The sequence below is a fragment of the Pomacea canaliculata genome, linkage group LG13, assembly GCF_003073045.1.
Source record: "Pomacea canaliculata isolate SZHN2017 linkage group LG13, ASM307304v1, whole genome shotgun sequence".
Lineage (NCBI taxonomy): Eukaryota > Metazoa > Mollusca > Gastropoda > Architaenioglossa > Ampullariidae > Pomacea > Pomacea canaliculata.
This window is the reverse complement of record NC_037602.1, coordinates 9,776,242-9,796,041: the sequence shown is the minus strand read 5'-3', so window position 1 is coordinate 9,796,041 and position 19,800 is coordinate 9,776,242. Positions and strand designations below refer to the sequence as shown.

The following is a 19,800-nucleotide window of genomic DNA, read 5'->3' as shown; positions in this document are numbered from 1 at the left end:
GAAAATTTTGTTTTCGTAAAGTGATTGCATAAGAATGTCGCTTTCTTTTATTGCTTCGTGTTGTGAACCACACAGACAATTAAATATTTTAAAGTGTATTTGAACTTTGATCTGTTTTCCATGTTTGTTGTTCTTGCAAGTTCTCTCTTTATTTTGTTCCTTCCTGTAAATATTGCTGTCACGGGCTTTTACCGACACAGCACGAAAGATGATTCACCAACAGACCTTCGTGTCGTCTGCTACTAAATTGTTTTCTTTTTCTTGTACAATTCCTATTCTGTGCACATCGGCGTGGGAGTATTTGATATTTAGTTCTTACTCGTACTTGGTCGATCGTGACCTTATTAGCAACTTAGCAACATCACTAGCGAGGTTGACTCACGTGACAATCACTTCATCTTCTCATGTCGTCTGCTTCGTGTTGATGAGTCCAATATTAGATGATTCTGATCTCGTTTGCAATTTGTTTTGGGCCCCATGCAACGAAAGACTAAATACGAGATTTCTAGAATCAATAAATTGCTTTGCGTGGTCTTAGCGAAGAGAACAGCATTCGCGAAGAAACTATCACGTGACTCATATCACGTGAGAAGAAGGTAGTCTGTGTGTCTGTCACACTACCGGCGGTTTCATCTAACATCGAGAACATCGCAAGAAGCTAAGGGTTGGTCTTGGCAGACAGACAGCAGTCCACCTATACACGTCCATGTTAAGAGGTGAGCTTTTCCAACCGAATATCAATTTAATTGTTCTATTGTTCCGAATCCTCAGGAAGGCGTCGCGCATCCTATTTCTGATCACGTGTTGGCGCGTGAGTTCTCACTCTTGCGGTCTGGCTGTAGGTACACGATGTCTGTAAGCAAAACCAATCATCACCATAACTCATTCATTCCAGGTGCGCTTCCATTGATAAACTCTACTGGCCGCCATCTTATCTTATAAATATGACAATAGTTCAGATTATCCGTGATATGTATATTTAATATATATTCGCTGAATACCTGTAAGTTGCAATAAACATCATTCCTGAACCTTTTCCCATTTTGTGCTTCATTTATAGAACTGTAGATGTCTATGTGAACAGTGTGAGAATACTGGACTAGAGAAATGAAAGAAAGTGTTCTTTCTTTCCCGTTTGCAGAAGCCATGACATAGCCTTAGCTGCTGGAACGACGTTTAAAACAAACAAACAAAACGTTTGCAGGAGCCACGATGACTCACTAATAAACCAAGGGACGTCACTTCATGCAAAACTACGTCATGTGTAGACCGGTGTCTACATGGTATGAAGATATAAACAGTTATCCAATCACATGCAAGCTGGAGGAAGAGAGATAAAGTAGAAGGTTACAGTCAGGCGACACGAGGTTGCATTCAACAGGTGTCTTGTCCACAGTCTTTGCTCTACCTTTGTAAACTACGTTCATGGACCCTCGAGGTAAGGGCGTGTTTCTGACAGGCGGGGCACAAGGCTTGGGCCGAGGTATCGTGGAGGAGCTTTTGTCTTTTGGAGCAAAGGTCAGAAACATTCAGTGACTGTAAATTTAGTAACGGACCGGAGACAGAGAATCTTTTCTTGTCACTGATAACTGTCTGTATGCTTCAGAATTTCTACCGACTGCCTTGCCATGGATTTCATGTGAATATGTTTGTTATGATGTATTGTAACATGCCTATAATTACTAGCTTGTTATTGCTGTCAATCTGGTGAGCCCTGCTGTTTCACGACTTTATTGACCGAACCCACATACAGGGACGAAATTAAATGACTCAGAAGGTATTATAAATAAAAAGGTTACTCTACTAGATTGTATACCTTTCATACATTTTTGTTACGTGTTATATCGCTGCCAGGTGTTGTTCTGTGATGTCGATGTGGAGAGAGGGAGGGCCACTGAGTCTGAACTACAAACACAATATGGCGCCGATGTCGTCTGCTTCCAGCCGGCCGATGTCTCGGATGACGAGCAGCACAAAGGTTTGTACACAGACACTCATCTATGGTTTTAGCAGAACTAATGAGTGAGAAATCATGTACGATTGCAGGATTTTGGAGAGGGGATCTCGATATGTTCATTAGAATGATTTGTTTCAGGCGATGTTTGTAGGTTATCACAGTCATGTGTCACTCTTGGCCCACCCCACAAAAAATTGGAGACTAAACGTAGACAAAGTGTATATGAAGACCACCACGCTGCTGCTAAGCACGGTTTTTGACTCCAACATATTTTTGTTATCCCACCCCCCCACACACACATACACACTTTAGTTCCTGCGCGATGACTAATCTCTCTCTCCTCATGTTGCACTCCACGAAGCTATTATGTCACAAAGATCATAGGCTCGACTAGGGTTCAGAGTAAATGTACAGGACTTGGCCTACTCAACAGAGAGCTTGCTTTGTTCATCGCGATGCACAGTCTGATGAAAATAATATCAGTATTCTACTCATCTCATGCCGGCAAGAGGTTCCAGTATTGGTCTTCCAACACACGATGACAAACGCTCTACTTTTCGCAGAGGCGACTGGCACTCCAGCCAAGAAAGCCCAACCCACTCTAACTTGCAGGACAGTCAGTCCCAGATATGCACACGACCCTACAAAAGTAAAACCTTCCCTGCGAAAAAAGTAAAGCATTATAAACAGATAATATATACCTCGTCTTTTTATCACAGAAGGGTATACCTCGTCCTCGTTGTAGTATATCAATATTTAGCCACCCTTGAAGAACCTCTCTTATGAAAGCACTGTGCACTCAATGTTGTTGTATGTTGATTGATGTCGTGTAGAGGGGACTTGACTGCGTGATATCAACAAAAACAACAGCAATAACATTTCCTCTTTGTGTCTTACCCTCACGGGTCGTCTTGACCCTCGTTCTGACGCTCACGACACTTCAATACAGACCCCGACCTCTTCACCTAGGTCATGTGTTTGACCCATCCATCGTCCTTTATCAACCCCTCGTTGGCCTAGATTGGAGCACTGCAGGTTGACACACGACAGTGATAGCCAAATATGTATTTCCTCCGATTCCCATAATGTGAAATAAAGTCAGTAGATAAATTGCAACGTGTTGTTTGTGTCATGTGACATGTTGTAGTGTTGTGGTTAACAGCGGCGTTTAGGGCGGCAGTGTCACAGTTTGGAGCCGTTGAGCTCTGTGTCAACAATGCTGGGATTGTCGACGAGAAAAACTGGGAAAAAGTGCTGGCTGTCAACGTGGTTTGTATATGAGGACTTTCATGGCAAAAATACAAGAATTTTAGATGGTTGGCTTACTTAAAGAAATTATCAGCTAGCCATCAGTAAACACGTCCACATTTTTCTCTCAACAACTTCAATCAACGGTCTATAGACGACAAACAAATTATATTTGAGATTGAAGGACTAGTTTGGAACAATCACAATGTTAGTGATAGAGCCCAGATAATGTCTAGTCTCCTTTTACTGATTTGTTTCTCACTTAAATTGTCACAAACACATAGCACTTTTTTGTCCCAGGAGGCATGTATCCGGGGTAGTTTCTTAGCCCTGGAGCACATGCGCCGTGACCGCGGAGGTCGTGGTGGCGTCATCCTTAACGTGGCATCTCGTGCAGGTGAGTAGGAGATTTATGAGATATCTACACTTTGATAAACATTAACACGTGTTCACACCTATCAAGATTAGTAGTTAGAGTTAGTGTGTATAACTCACTGCTTTGTAAAACTGTAAATAATTCACTAGACGCCATTGAGATGAAGGCAGTCATGTGGCTGGACATGACAGGGATGCAGGTTGTGATGACTTGTCCTTTGTTGGATGACCAGTCACTTTGCTAGGTCGATCTACACACCCACGCACTTGTTGTATGTCATGCGCATGAGGATAGAGAGGGTGATAAAATGTGATAAAGATAATTTGAGGATAAAGTTGATAAGGATAATTATATTAATTTTCATGCGCGCGTTTGTGTGTGTGTGTGTGTGTGTGTGTGCAGGAATCCATATATATTCGTTTTTACCGATCTACTGTGCGTCCAAGCATGCTTTGGTCGGCTTCACCACCAGCTGGGCTGTGAGTCATCATGAATCTTAGTCCTTGGTCAGATGCCCCACAAACTGATACATTGTTCTATTCTTTCTCTCTTCCATCTTCTTCATTTTGTCTCTATCCACAAGAGAATAAAGATAATTAAACTCTTAAAGAAGAGAAAGAGAGAGTGGCATCTAGTGACTGATTACAATGTTTAAGATGTAAGCTTAAATCTTACCATAAATGTCGGTTGATCGAGTCAATAAGGTTTTATTTTAACTTCTTTTTTTGCATATAATTTCAGATATAAAGAAGCTAAGTGTACAGTAGGGATGTGAAACATGTTTAGATTATTTTAATGCAAGACAGGCGATCATAATAAACAAGACAGCACTGTTCCTAGTAAGTCTTTAGAAACACAAGTATGTTTGTTGATTCTTTTGTGTGTGGACACCATCCCTAAAGTATAATTATAATTTCAGATGTGTAATAAATGAGTGTACACACAACCCTCCCTGTAAACATAGCTAAAAGCTAAAAGAGTGATGTTAAGAGTAATGACTAAGACATTTTGTAGATGGGTCCTGACCAGAGAAACCATGGTGTCCGCTGGTGCTGTCTGTGTCCAGACGCCATTCAGACCTCATTGGCTTCTAACAAGGATATTACCTATCAACCAGAACTAGCCAAGCAGTATGTAGAAAAGCACGGATCTATGCCGTAAGTCACCGCCATTATACTGTTAGATGTCAGTTGTTCATAAAAAATTCTTTTTGTTAAAATTATGTCTTTGGACGAATAACAGGAACATACAAGCAATCTTTACTCTCTCTGAGATTCACGTGAGATGTGTGACATTTTTTTTCAGTGTAGGTTAGATGTGTGGGATTGTTTAGGATGTAGTTTGTAGTATTTTTTTAGGTTATAATTCAAATGTGTAGAATTCTTTGAGGTTACCTGACACAAGTAGTATTTTGTAGGATTTAGACAAATAGCATAACACAGTCGAACGATTAGACAGCATTATATTTTTAATCAGTATTGTGTAATAATCTGTTTATGTTTCACAGAGTTTCTGAGGTGGTACAGGCCGTTATGAAACTGATACGAGATACAGACAACAACGGCGCCATCTTGGAGGTGTCCCATGAGAAGGGGGCTCGTTACCGGCGACGACAGGTTGTTGACCGCGATGATGTTTCCGATGTCGAAGTGGTGGACACGTACTGAGTACTGAGGGGCTCGTAAAACCTACTCAAAACTCTTGTAATTCTTTTTATCATTTATTATCTCTCACAGATGAATAGCACATAAAATAGCAATATTTTACAATATAAACAACATAACATGCACATAGATTAACAGTCATTTTAAGAATACATCCATCTACCAAGCCAGCAATGTAATATTTTACACAACAGAGACAGAGTGTGTATTCTTTTCACGCATCACACAAATCAAGCAATCATCATAGAAGACACCTTGCATCCCATGTGTAATAGGCTGACAGCGCAACAATATTAATGTATGTAATATCAACACATGTAATTTTATGTAATCATAAAGTGATCTACACATTTAGTCAGTATTTAGTCTATATTAGTCTAGTTAACAAGTTGTTTATATGGTGGCAACTGTTTAGCAAACTTGTCTTCGCTTATTTCTAATCATGCATTAATTTTTTCGATTGCATATCTGTGTTTCAACATTCGGATAAATGGTTCTAACTGGGGGATGGTTTTTTTAATGTAAAAAGAATATTTTTATGTTTTTGCTAGCAATAAAATTAAATCAAGTACAACATCTATCTCAAAGTTTTTACTGCATCCAAACAAATGTTCACTGATAGCTATCTTTAGAGCATTTGTACATTTGTCTAATATACAATTTTGTAAGTTTCTCCAAAAATCATTAGCCCATTTAAAATTCCAAAACATATGTTGAATATTTTCTTTTTCATCTCTTAAAAGGCCGCAGACATCATGATCTTCTAGTCCCATGTGCAATAATATAACTTTTGTCCCCAGAGTTCTATGTAGCACTCTAATTTGAAGCCATTTTAATTTAATATCTTTCATATTAGCCATTGATCTAAATATAACACACCAACCAACATTTCTGTTTATCCTTTCATCCCATTTCAAACAGCAATTTTGCATGCGTGTGTTAGATATCATTTTACCATATTATACTCTTGCTCTTTCCTGTATTGATCAAATGTTTCTTAGATATGTTATATCTTGTGTTATATGTAGAAGAAGATAAATCCTTTTATTCATTCTGTCTATAATGGGATTGGTAGTGTGACAATAGAGTCATCATTTTTGCCATGAGTAGTGATCTGGTGTTTAGCCCTGGTGATGAATGTGTCTATGAAGTGGCTGTAACTTATGTGTAGGTCTTTACAAACACCTGTCTACAAGCAATTAACTTGTCAAAAAAAAACCTCATTGAGTAGATACACTCGTGTGTGTGGTGTGTGTGTGTTTGCTGTAAATGTTGTTAATGGAAAAAAGTCTTAAAGTGGGTAATATTTAGCTAGTTGTTTTTTGAATTTCTTAAGAATTATAATTTCTTTTAAAACTGTGTTTTTTTCTAAAATTACTCATATATCTATATTGGCTTTGATAGCATCTAATCATAAACAGAAGTGCTTGCTTTACAATAGTAATAATAAACAAGCAAAATATTAAAAAATGTACTAAAAAATGCTAATATAAGTCTACATATAGTTGGGTGAGCACCAGGCTTTAATTAAGAAATGTTTAACAGGTTGTTTTTTAATCTCCTACGAGACCTAAAGAATTTAAATTTAAAATGCCTTTGTCTAACATAATCAATATGTTTAAGTTGCCTTTGACAGGACACAGGCATAAAGTGTCTTTACTGTTGGAGACAACACACACACAACCGCGCTATGGCCGTATTAAATTTTCACATCATCGCATCTTTTCTTCACTCCCCTTCCGTCCTCTCCCTTGTACACACCGTTTATGTGACAAAAACGGCTTCCACCTGTATTGATCTCAGTGTGGCAAAGAGAAACGAACCACATTAAACCAAACTTGTGCACTGAAAAGTAACCCTCCGCCCCCCACCAAAAAAAAAAAACAAAAAAAAACAAAAAAAACAAAAAAAAAAACCACGAAAACCAAACAAAAACAAGAAAACACGCACTTACCAAGATAATATAGTAGCTATGTGATTGCGGATTAATACAGGATAGTCCGATTGATCACAGTTAGGAACACTGAAAAACACAGTGAAGTACATAAATAAAATAATCCAACAGATAATTCTGGTCATGACTGCCATAGTTGCCAACTGCTGAGCTTCTTGAGTCGGATTTCTTGTCGTAGCAAGGTCCTTTACGATGCTGAGGGCGTAGAGTGAGAGTGGGGTCAAAGATGGGAGATAGAAAGTAAACACAGTGCCCTTCTCTTCGTGTGTGGTTTGTTGAGAAATTGAATTTCCTCAGTTCTATTGTATGTTTGCTGTCATGTTTTGTTGTTTGTATGTTGTTTTGTTTTTACTTGAAGCTGTTTCTTTCAACTCCTTCCCTTGTCGTCGAACTATTTTCCTCATGGTTCATTACATATTAGCATTGGCTTCGATGTATGACATGTGCCACCTTTATTCCCGCAGAAAGATTCTACTAATTACTAACTTCATAAACAGGTTGCAGCAGCAATCGACACATGCCACTACTACGACTTCTGACCACCTTTGCAACAAAACGTTTCTGTTTTGGGTTTTTGATGCTAATTAAATTTCTTTAGGAAAAATGAAACAATGGAAGGTATCATTCGACTGGTGTAACAGCTATGATTTCGTGATCAAACTTACAGACTAAAGAAATTAAAACGTCGGTCCAATTGCAATAAACCAAAAAGTATACACATAAAGAAAATGCAGGCCCCATATTTTTTGCTTTGAAGTATCTTTAAATTTGCCAGCATGTAAATAAAAAGTTTGAACCTGTCATTCATATGTACTACATTTCATTGCAGTTGTATTATGTTGCTAGTTCCTTGCCAAACAGTTGCTATTTTTTCATTTCACCAGTTTTTCATAGTCATGACTGATGGTTTTATCAATAGACCACAAAAAATAGCCTGACTTCCTTTCTGAACTTTGCACGCGCATCGACGTCAGATGTAAGAAGTTTTAGAACTGTTTACAAAAAGCAAAATAGGATGACTATAAAGTAAATCAAACTTCGCTGATAACCAATTCTACAACTTCGCTAATTTATAATTAAACAAAGGGTTTAAATAAAGTGAACAGACAAGGACCAGTGAGGGACAAAAATGTGAGGGACATAGGATAATCAACGTCACCGACAATGAAGAGGCTTTTTTCTCACGTGCAGTGACGTGCATCGACTGACCGACTGCTAGACTGTGACGTAACGTTTCTCACTGATATCAGCACCGATCTCACAAGAACAATGTTAGAACACCAGCAGGAACACAAATGGAGCAGTGAACCAACTATCAGATCAATCCAGGGCCAAATGTGAAGTGAAAGTGTCCCTGTACGTTTCATCATCGATAGTGCGAATGTACAGGTGTCGCAAGAAGAACAGTTTTCATTGGTTAACAATATACGTAAACACCGTAGAACATGTGGGAATTTAATACAACAATAACAATGAGTATAACTACCGTGACCACGCGGGAAACATTGCGCGTGCAGAACACAGTTCACACGATGAGGCACACGACTGATAAAAGCTCTCTGCATCGTCATGGCAACCATACCACGATGACAAAGAACTGCTCAACAAGGTCTGTGATAGATAATAGTTTGTTATGATGGGGTGGACACACACAATAAAGAAGTGAACTGATATTGAAGCAGGTGTGATTTATCCATGAAAAAAACATGTACAGCAGATCGGAGATGGCCAGTGCAATGCAATATGTTGATATTGCGCAGTAGTCGGACATTCGATAGAATATAATAATAGTCATAATATTTCCAAAACTTCCGACTATCAACAACACGGGATAAGCTACTTTCATGATTAAATGAACAGCGTCTTCGAAACTTTCTTCTGAAGTCATGTTTTCTTGTCAGGTGCAAACTGACCTCTTTGTTGTTGTAAGTAGGTGCCGATAAATAGACTGCAACCGTAAAAAATAAATTATCATTTTTTTAATTTTCAAAGATTACTTTTTAAAGAAAAACATCCATATGAAAATCTTTAGTCAAAAAAAAAAAAAAGTTAGAAAACAATAGAATGAAATCAAAATACTACTACGATATATATTAGTCACTGGCATGCTAATACTAATTTACACTAAATAAAACTCTTAGCATTATAGAATTGCTTATAAGGAAAATTAGGAATAAACCTCATATTTCAACAACAGCACAACATTTAATACAATTATCAACTAAGTTGAAACGTTGATTCATGGACAATGTTTATACATCAGTTGTTTCTAAATGAAAACTGTAAACTGTAGAACTCACATCTTTTGAAATCACGAAGGAGACACAGGCACAGAAATTAAGTTTTCAAATCACGAATATCAGCAACTGGTGTTCTAAGACTGCAGATCATTCGACAGATTCATCTTACCTTGGCGGCACTGTGAACGGCAGAATATTAAGGTAGAATGCTCAGGTGAGAGACTGCATGTTGATAAAACATCTTCCAGACTCGCTTTTATAACGACTGAGGACCCATGATGCAATGTTCAAAAGACACTTTTTATGTATAGGAAAGGCGTGTGCACATAGGTAAATAGTGACCCTTTTAACAGAAAAAAAGGATCCTAATATTTGCTCTGTTAAAAAACTGCTTAGAAAGTGGAATCCAAATGTGAATTTTTAAGAAGAATTGCAGACAATCATGTATGCACTGCTACGAACACACACACGCACACGAACTGAGCGACTACATATGGACTAATATCAACTAGGTTTTCTTTTTATTTCTATAGAAGGAAACCTGACATTCTTATGGACAATTTTACCGATGTATTTTTCTTATTATAGTGCGCAAACCTTTATGTCACTAGAAATGTTTTATTGGCGCATGCATTGCGACGGCAGACATAAATATCAAACTCCTTTTATAAGATGGTCTGCGCTGGCTTGCTTAGGAAAATTGTAGATTATTTTGTAACAAAGTCAAGAGGTCTATTTGACATCCCATATTGAAACTATTGGATGACGCAGCTGACCGTTATAATTAACACATGAGAGTGAAGCTGCTTCGCTCTTTTATCAAAACGTTCCCCAGGTAGCAGCTGGGTGGAGGCGAAGAGGAAAAAAATTGTCTTTTCCAACAAGACTGTGGATAATAAAGGTACCAGGCCTTCTTGGTATTTGTATTCGTATTTGGCCTTAGAAGAAAGAAATCGGACGTTTTCATTGAGCCTGTTATCAAACTCTCGCTGTAACACTTGTTTTTCCGTACTGCTAAAATAGGTTACATTAAATATACTTTCATTATCTGGTTACCAATTTTTTTAATTTGATTCTTTTTTCAAAAAAGTGACACTACAAAATCCTGTCTTAAGTAAAGTATGGATAAACCAGAGAAACATAAATGCATCAGGGAATTTGTGACACTCCACGAAGAAATGAGTCTTAAGTCACGAATTTCACATTTGCCAAATTGCATATTTTAAAGTGTAGACGTTCTGAACTTTCTTTTGATACAAAAGTTGTTCTTCCAGCCTTAACATTGAGTGAGTTATAAACGGTTGAAGTGTGAAAGTACGGTGGCAGCCATTTTGAGAAAAGCGGGTTCAAAGATTAGTGTCAAGATGACCGACCGGGTCTGTTTACTCCTAAACTTTTGCAGACAAATCTTTTGATCGGTTAATATTTGAGTCGTTCTTTGAAGAAGTTGAACATGCTGACTCCGCGCTAAGACGACCCATATAAGTTAAACCCAGTGTTGTCCATAGGAATGGGAATCCCATGGGAATCCCATGGGAATCCCATGGGAAACGTCCCATGGGATGGGATGGGACGGGACAGCACACACTTGTATTTCCCATGGTAGTCGATACTTGATATTGCAAAATAAATTTACTGTTATTTCATTCATCAAGGATTTAAATCTTTCCTCTGAATCATCTATTGTATGTGAAGTAGCAGGAATTATAGAACAAAAGCCGAAAAGTGGTTTTCTGTGTTGTCCATAGGATTGTTAATACCATGGGAATCCCATGGGAAACGTCCCGTGGGATGGGACGGGATGGGACAGGCATAAATTGCCATGGGATGGGATGGGACGGGATAGAAAAATATGTCCCATGGACAACCCTGGTTAAACCCCCGTTATCTCTTAAAATCTTTTTTAAATATAGTTTCGAACATTTCTGATGTGGTTTAAATTTAGTAGAAATTAAAAAAAAAAAGATATTCTGAAGGAAAGTTTGGAGACTTTTACGTGACCTATAAGCGAGTTCCTAAAGTGATTTAAAATCTGTGGAAGATTACCATTATACGTGTGTACTTCGAAAAAGAAAAAAAGAGCATATTTTTCTGATGTCATCCTTTCACACATGGTTACACACACTGACACATCTCACAGCACATTTACGCCGGATAATTTCGTATTCTCACAACAAACAACAATGATTGACTATAGCTATTAAGTCGTAGGTATGTATACGAAAGTCAACAATAAACGCAGACTATTCTATGATGAGAATCTGTCACTTAGTATAAAAATTCATAGAGAAATGGGCACAGAGGGGAATTCAAACTATCATAGCAAAGCAGCGAGACCTGTTAACAGATGCCAGTTGCGGACAAAGTAACAGCGTGCGTGAGATCTGAACCCAGGACAGCCAATCCTCACTGTATTGCGCCACCAGACCGCATTACACACCTAGGAGGTAATAACACAGACCGATGAAAAAAACTCGCAAATTTCAAAATCATATTAATGATTTTTACAAGATTTGTTGGAGGAGTCAGTGCAGCCTCAGGGACAGCATGAGTCACGTGGCTACGTGACGTCCAATGGGCGTGGCTAAAGAAATAATTGTTCTCCGTGTTACCTCCAGAAAAATTGTTAACATCGCTTAGACCATCTCAACTCACAGTCAGGTAGGTTGACAATTTTTATCTTGGCATTTCCACGAAATATTTCGTTATCAATTGGATGAAGCAAATTTTAAAATGTTTGTAATGTCTGTCATTCTGGTCGTTTTATTTTGTTTTACATCGTAAAGTACGGAAATATCCTCAAACAGTTAGCTTCATAAATGCAGGTGGAACCTTTGAAATTAATATAACTTCTTATTAACTAAATCTTATTCTTCCTGTTAGATTGTTAAACACAATTTATGTTGTCGATTTGTGTAAATTTTTGTTGGGTTTTTTAATTGATGTTTTAAAGAAATTAATATCGTAGAATCAAACTTGTCTAACAAGGCAAAGTTGTTATAGTCTAGTAAAATAAGAAGCAAAGCTGGTGCACAAATTGGAATTAGACAAAAATATTGTAAATATGCGTCGATGTATATCAAGGAAAACCATTTTTACCAATCACGATAACTTTAGTTTTGAAAACTGTCCAATAAACGCAAGAAAATCTCATTTAACTTTTATTATCGTGAAGACGGAATATTTCTGGTACGAAAAATTGTTAAAGCTACAATTTTATTTAATTAATTTATTTATTTATTTCAACACGACTTCGAGGTCAGAATTTATTTGATATTTTTTCCAGTTTCAGTAAGAGTGCCACCAGTTGTGGAATGTGACAGAAGCCATCAAATGACTAAATACTCAGTTTCCAGCCTATGTTGTGTTATGTGACTTCTTGTATGAACAGGATACCTAGCAATGATTTCAGTGCTGTCTTTTGAGGAAGTTGTGGTTCTAATAATAAAAGCTACCTGTCCTCTCTTTGTTGTATTTGGAACGTTTGGTTATGTCATGACCATAATTGTATTTTGTCGACTGAAAAATAACTCAGCCATGTCCTCATATTTCATCGCGCTGGCCATAGCGGACCTTGCTGTGGTGTATTTGGTGTAGTGATACAATACTGGCTACCGTACCAATTCAACATCTACCTTCTGTGTTTGCATGTCTCAACATTTAAAATAGGCTTATTTTTAATATTTACCAGTAACACTTTATCCTCCTGGTACCTGGTTGCCATGACAATTCAAACAGCGATGTCCGTCGTGTGGCCTCATCGTGTGAACGTGCTCTGCACGCGCAATGTTTCCCGCCTCGTCGTAACTGGCATCGCTGTCATCATCAGTGTGTTTTATTCACACATGTTGTACGGAATCAATGTGTCTGTGTCGACATGCAGTAATTTATCTTGCAATGTCTGCAGCTGGTACTTTTCCGATTCAGAATACTTCTATTTCCACTTTCACATTTTCCGCAGTGATGGATCTACTACTTCAGTCACTTGTTCCGTTTGTGCTGTTGCTTGTGTTCAACATTGTTCTCGTAAGATCTGTGATGATATCGGCGAAAAAAGTTCGCCAGAAACTATCAGTCGGTCAGTCCATGCACGCAGCTACACGGGAAGGTAAAGCTTTCTCTTTGTCCGTGAGGCTGATTGTCTTGTCTGGGACATTTTTTCTTCTGATTGGCCCTCTGTGTGTGTATAATATAGTATATTGTTACACTTATCGTGACTTCAGTGCCACGGAGAGCATTGTGAGCACAAGTGTTTCAGTTGTACTGTTAACATTGTCTTCTGCAAACAGTTTTGTCAACTTCTACCTGTATTGTCTGACCGGCAATAAATTTAAAAAAGAAGCGTTGAGTATTCTCAATCTTTTAGTGTCGAAATTACAACACAAATCATGAGCATTAACAATACATACCTTTCCTAAATGCTTTTAAGAAATTTATTCCAGTAATCCTTTATAAAGAACTGTAAAAGTGTAAATACTTACGCCTTGTAAACCCACCGGATATGTTATTATGTGAGTTTTCACACCTGCGGTCTGGCTGTAGGTACTCGTTGTATGTAGAACTAATCGTTTCCGCAGTTCATTCACGTGCCATGCACGTGATAAACTCTACTGGCCGTCATCTTGTACTAGCCTGACGTCACCTACAGTCACCAACTGCAGTTGCTGGAAATATGTGAGAGAGAGAGGAGAGAAATGTTATTTGAAGATGTATATGAATGTCTATTGTTAGTGTGAGTACTATATGAAACTACCCCTTGTGGATAAAAATCAGTTTCTTTCTCCGTTTCTTTCATCTCGCACTAACGTTTGTATCTTTTTCTCTTAGTCTTTGAAAATAAGAGCAGACCGATTTTATGAGTCAATACTTATGCACTTTGCTATGAAATGGAGTTTTCTTATCGTTCAGTGTAACAACACTTCTGTTTGGCAGTATAACAATAGAAAATTTTGTTTTCGTAAAGTGATTGCATCAGAATGCCCCTTTCTTTCATTGCTTTGTGTTGTAAACCACACAGACAATTAAACATTTTAAAGTGTATTTGAACTTTGATCTGTTTTCCATGTTTGTTGTTCTTGCAAGTTCTCTCTTTATTTTGTTCTTTCCTGTTAATACTGCTGTCACGGGCTTTTACCGACACAGCACGAAAGATGATTCACAAAACAGACCTTTATGTCGTATGCTACTAAACTGCTTTCTTTTTCTTGTATAATTCGTATTTTGTGCACATCAGTGTGGGAGTATTTAATATATAGCTCTTACTCGTACTTGGTCGATCTTGAGCTTATTAGCAACTTAGCGACATCATTAGTGAGGTTGACTCGGGGGACAATCACTTCATCTTCTCATGTCGTCTGCTTCGTGTTGATGAGTCCAATATTAGATGATTCTGATCTCGTTTGCAATTTGTTTTGGGCCCCATGCAACGAAAGACTAAATATGAGATTTGTAAAATCATTAAATTGCTCTGCGTGAGTTAAAACGGAGTATTATCAAGTAGAATTTGCAGAGCAATAAGGAGAACAGCATTCACGAAGAAATTATCACATGACTCATCACGTGAGAAGAAGGAAGTCTATGTCCTTGTCACACTACCGGCGATTTCATCTAACAGCGAAGAACTTCGCAAGAGGCTAATGGTTGGACTTGGCAGACAGACAGCAGTCCACCTGTACACGTCCGTGTTAAGAGGTGAGCTTTTCCAACCGAATATTAATTTAATTGTTCCATTGTTCCAAATCCTCGGGGAGGCGTCGCGCATCCTATTTCTGATCACGTGTTCTCGCGTGAGTTCTCACTCTTGCGGTCTGGCTGTAGGTACACGAAGTGTGAAAGCAAACCAATCATCACCATAACTCATTCATTCCACGTGCGCTTCCATTGATAAACTCTACTGGCCGCCATCTTATCTTATAAATATGACAATAGTTCAGATTATCCGTGATATGTATATTTAATATATATTCGCTGAATACCTGTAAGTTGCAATAAACATCAGTCGTGGACCTTTTCCCATTTCGTGCTTTATTTATAGAACTGTAGATATCTGTGTGAACAGCGTGAGAATACTGGACTAGAGAAATGAAAGAGAGTGAGGGCAATTAACTGTGCACAGTTCATTATCAGTTCTTTCTTTCCCGTTTGCAGAAGCCGTGACATAGTCTTAGCTGCCGGAACGGCGTTTAAAACAAACAAACAAAACGTTTGCAGGAGCACGATTACTCACTAATAAACCAAGGGAAGTCACTTCGTGTAAGACTACGTGATTTGTAGACCGGTGTCTTCTCGTGGTATCAAGATATATTAACAATTAACAATCACAAGCAAGCTGGAGGAAGAGAGATAATGTAGACAGGTTGGAGACACGAGGCTGCATCCAACAGGTGTCTTGTCCACAGTCTTGGCTCTACCTTTGTAAACTACATTCATGGACCCTCGAGGTAAAGGCGTGTTTCTGACAGGCGGGGCACAAGGCTTAGGCCGAGGTATCGTGGAGGAGCTTTTGTCCCTGGGAGCAAAGGTCAGAAACATTCAGTGACTGTAAATTTAGTAACGGACCGGAGACACAGAAAACATTTCTTGTCACTGCGAACCATTTTTATGCTTTAGAATCTCTACGACTGCCTTGCTATGGATTTCATGTTAATATGTTTGTTATGATGTATTGTAACATGCCTATAATTACTAGCTTGCTATTGCTGTCAGTCTGGTGAGCCCTGCTGTTTCGCGACTTTATTGACCTAACCCACATACAGGGACGAAATTAAATGACTCAGAAGGTGTTATAAATATAAAGGTTACTCTACTAGATTGTATAGCTTTCATAAATTTTTGTTACGTGTTATATCGATGCCAGGTGTTGTTCTGTGATGTCGATGTGGAGAGAGGGAGAGCCACTGAGTCTGAACTACGAACACAATATGGCGCCGATGTCGTCTTCTTCCAGCCGGCCGATGTCTCGGATGACGAACAGCACAAAGGTTTGTACACAGGCACTCATCTATGGTTGTAGGAGAACTAAATTTTCATGAGTGAGAAATGATTGCAGGATTTTGGAGAGGGGATCTCGATATGTACATAAGAATGATTTGTTTCAGGCGATGTTTGTAGGTTATCACAGTTCGTGTGTTACTCTTGAGCCACCCAACAAAAAAGTCGAGACTACACAGTGTAAAGTGTAAACGAAGACCACCTCGCTGCTGCTAAGCACGGTTTTTGACCCCAAATATGTTTGTTATCCCCACACACACACACACGCATACATGCTCCTTAGCTCCTGCTCGCTGACTAATCTCTCTCTCAGGTTGCACGCACGAAGCTATTATGTCACAAAGTTCAGAGTGATGTTAAGAGTAATGACTCTTAGGATGTAGTTTGTAGTATTTTTTTAGGTTGTAATTCAAATGTGTAGAATTCTTTGAGATTACCTGACACAAGTAGTATTTTGTAGGATTTAGACAAATAGCACAACACAGTTCGAACGATTAGACAGCATTATATTTTTAATCAGTATTGTGTAATAATCTGTTTATGTTTCACAGAGTTTCCCAGGTGGTACAGGCCGTTATGAAACTGATACGAGATCCAGACAACAACGGCGCCATCTTGGAGGTGTCCCATGAGAAGGGGGCTCGTTACAGGCGACGACAGGTTGTTGATCGCGATGATGTTTCCGATGTCGAAGAGGTGGACACGTACTGAGGACTGAGGGGCTCGTAAAACCTACTCAAAACTCTTGTAATTCTTTTTATCATTTATTATCTCTCACAGATATAGCACATAAAAAGCAATATTTTACAATATAACAACATAACAGCAAACATATGCACATAGATTAACAGTCATTTTAAGAATACATCCATCTACCAAGCCAGCAATGTAATATTTTACACAACAGAGACAAAGTGTGTATTCTTTTCACACCTCACACAAATCAAGCAATCATCATATAGACACCTTGCATCCCATGTGTAATAGGCTGACAGCGCAACAATATTAATGTATGTAATATCAACACATGTAATTTTATGTAATCATAAAGTCATTTATACATATAGTCAATATTCAGTCTAGTTAATAAGTTGTTAATATGGTGGCCAGTGCTTAGCAAACTTGTCTTCGTTTATTTCTAATCATGTATTACATTTTTCAATTGTATATCTGTTTTAATGTTCAGATAAAGGGTTCTAACTGAGGGATTGCCTTTTTTTTAATCTACCATATATTTGTATGTTTTTGCTAGCAGTAAAATTAAATCAAGTACAACATCTATCTCACAGTTTTTACTGCATCCAAACAAATGTTCACTGATAGCTATCTTTAGAGCATTTGTACATTTGTCTAATATACAATTTTGTAAGTTTCTCCAAAAATCATTAGTTCATTTACAAGTCCAAAATATATGTTGAATATTTTCTTTTTCATCTCTTAAAAGGCCGCAGACATCATCTTCTATTCCCATGTGCAATAATATACTTTTTCCCCAGAGTTTTATGTAGCCATTGCACCTATTAAAATATTCACAGCTTTTCTTCACTCCCCTTCCGTCCTCTCCCTTGTACACAGCGGTTATGTGACAAGAACGGCTTCATCTTGTATTGTCTCAAAGTGTTTGCAAGAAACGAACACCATTTAAACCAAAATTTTTGCACTAAATAGTCCCCTTCCCCAAAAAACACACACAAACAACAACAATAAAAAAACACTTACCAGCTAAAAGTAGTTATACGAGGGCGGATTAATACAGAATAGTCCACGATTGTCACAGTTCAGGGAATACTGAAACACAGTGAAGTCACTAATGAAACATCCAATAGGTGATGTTGGTCACATGACTGCTGCCATCGTTTGCCAACTGCTGAACTTCTTGATTCGGTTCTTGTCGTAGCAGGTCCTTTGTTGCTGAGGGCGTAGAGTGATCGAGTGGGGTCAAAGATGGAGATAGAAGTCACACGGTGCCCTTCTCTTCCGTGTGTTGGTTGTTGATGAAGTGAATTTCTTCAGTTCTGTTGTTGTTGCTGTCAGTTTGTTGTTTTTTTTTTTTTACTTGAAGCTGTGTTTCCTTTCACTCCCTTCCCCTTGTCGTAGAACTATTTCCTCATGGTTCATTCCTATCAGCATTTGTCGATGTGACTGACATTGCCACCTTTTATCCCCCGCACAGAAAGATCTACTAACTTCACAAACAGTTTGCCGCCAGCCACCGACCATGCATCTACTACGACTTAGACCACCTTTGCAACAAAAAACTTCTGTGTTGGTTTTGATGCTAATTAAATTCTTTAGAGAAATGAAACAATTGAAGGTATCATTCCATTGGTGTAACAGCTATGGTTAGATGATCAAACTTCCAGACAAAAGAAATATTAAAAGTAAGTCGGCCCAATTGCAATAACCAAACGTATACACAAAGAATGCAGGTTCCATGTTCTTTGAAGTATCTTCAATATGCCAGAATTGTCAATATAAAAATATAGACCTGTCATTAATAAGAACTCATTTCATTGACAGTTGTATTATGTTGCTTGTCTCCTTGCCAAGAAGCTGGTATTTTTGCAGTTTCAGTTTTCCTTAGTCAATAACCGCAGCGTTTTATCAAATAGACCACCAAAAAATAGCCTGACTTCACTTTCTGAACTTTGCACCGCATAGACAGTAGATGTAGAAGTTTATAGAACTGTTTAAAACAACAAGTATGTTGACTATAGAGTACATCAATTCGCTGATACCGAATTCTAACTTCGCTAATTTATAATTAACAAAAGGGTTTAAAATAAAGTGAACACGACAAGGACCAGTGAGGACCAGAAATGTGAGGGATAAGATTATCAACGTCACAGACAATGAAGAGGCTTTTTTCTCACGTGCAGTGACGTGCATCGACTGACCGACTGCTAGACTGTGACGTACGTTTCTCGCTGATATCAGCACCGATCTCACAAGAACAATGTTAGACACCAGCAGAAACACAAATGGAGCCAGTGAACCAACTATCAGATCAACCCAGGGCCAAATGTGAAAGTGAAAAGTGTCTGTACATTTCATCATCGATAGTGCCGAATGTACAGGTGTCGCAAGAAGAACAGTTTATTGGTGACAAATATAGTAGCACCGTACAACATGTGGGAATTTAATACAACAATAACAATGAGTATAACTACTGTGACCACGCGGGAAACATTGCGCGTGCAGATCACGTTACACGATGAGGCCACACGACTGACAAAGCTCTCTGCATCGTCATGGCAACCATATACCACGATGCCAAAGTACCGCTCACAAGGTCTGTGACAGATAATAGTTTGATTATGATGGGGTGGACACACAGAATAAAGAAGTGGAACTGATACTGTAGCCAGGTG

The 19,800-nt window shown here is 38.3% G+C and overlaps 1 protein-coding gene across 6 annotated transcripts; it reads left to right on the top strand.

The window, feature by feature from the left end:
- Nucleotides 1–806: 806 nt before the first annotated feature.
- LOC112554689 (15-hydroxyprostaglandin dehydrogenase [NAD(+)]-like) lies at nucleotides 807–17,970 on the top strand. 6 transcript variants are annotated; one of them, XR_003097291.1, is made up of 4 exons: nucleotides 807–838; nucleotides 15,587–15,959; nucleotides 16,296–16,419; nucleotides 16,981–17,970. XR_003097291.1 is itself a non-coding variant. In XM_025222641.1 (3 exons), exons 1-3 carry the CDS (start codon nucleotides 1,426–1,428, stop codon nucleotides 17,007–17,009), a joined length of 246 nt encoding a protein of 81 aa, XP_025078426.1. In that variant the 5' UTR covers nucleotides 1,329–1,425; the 3' UTR covers nucleotides 17,010–17,970. The 6 variants fall into 6 exon arrangements, 2 of the variants coding, with proteins under 2 accessions (XP_025078426.1, XP_025078425.1); XR_003097292.1 differs by lacking the exon at nucleotides 807–838 and adding an exon at nucleotides 14,903–15,130 and having other exon boundaries at nucleotides 15,587–15,879; XR_003097289.1 differs by lacking the exon at nucleotides 807–838 and adding an exon at nucleotides 14,915–15,130.
- Nucleotides 17,971–19,800: the final 1,830 nt, after the last annotated feature.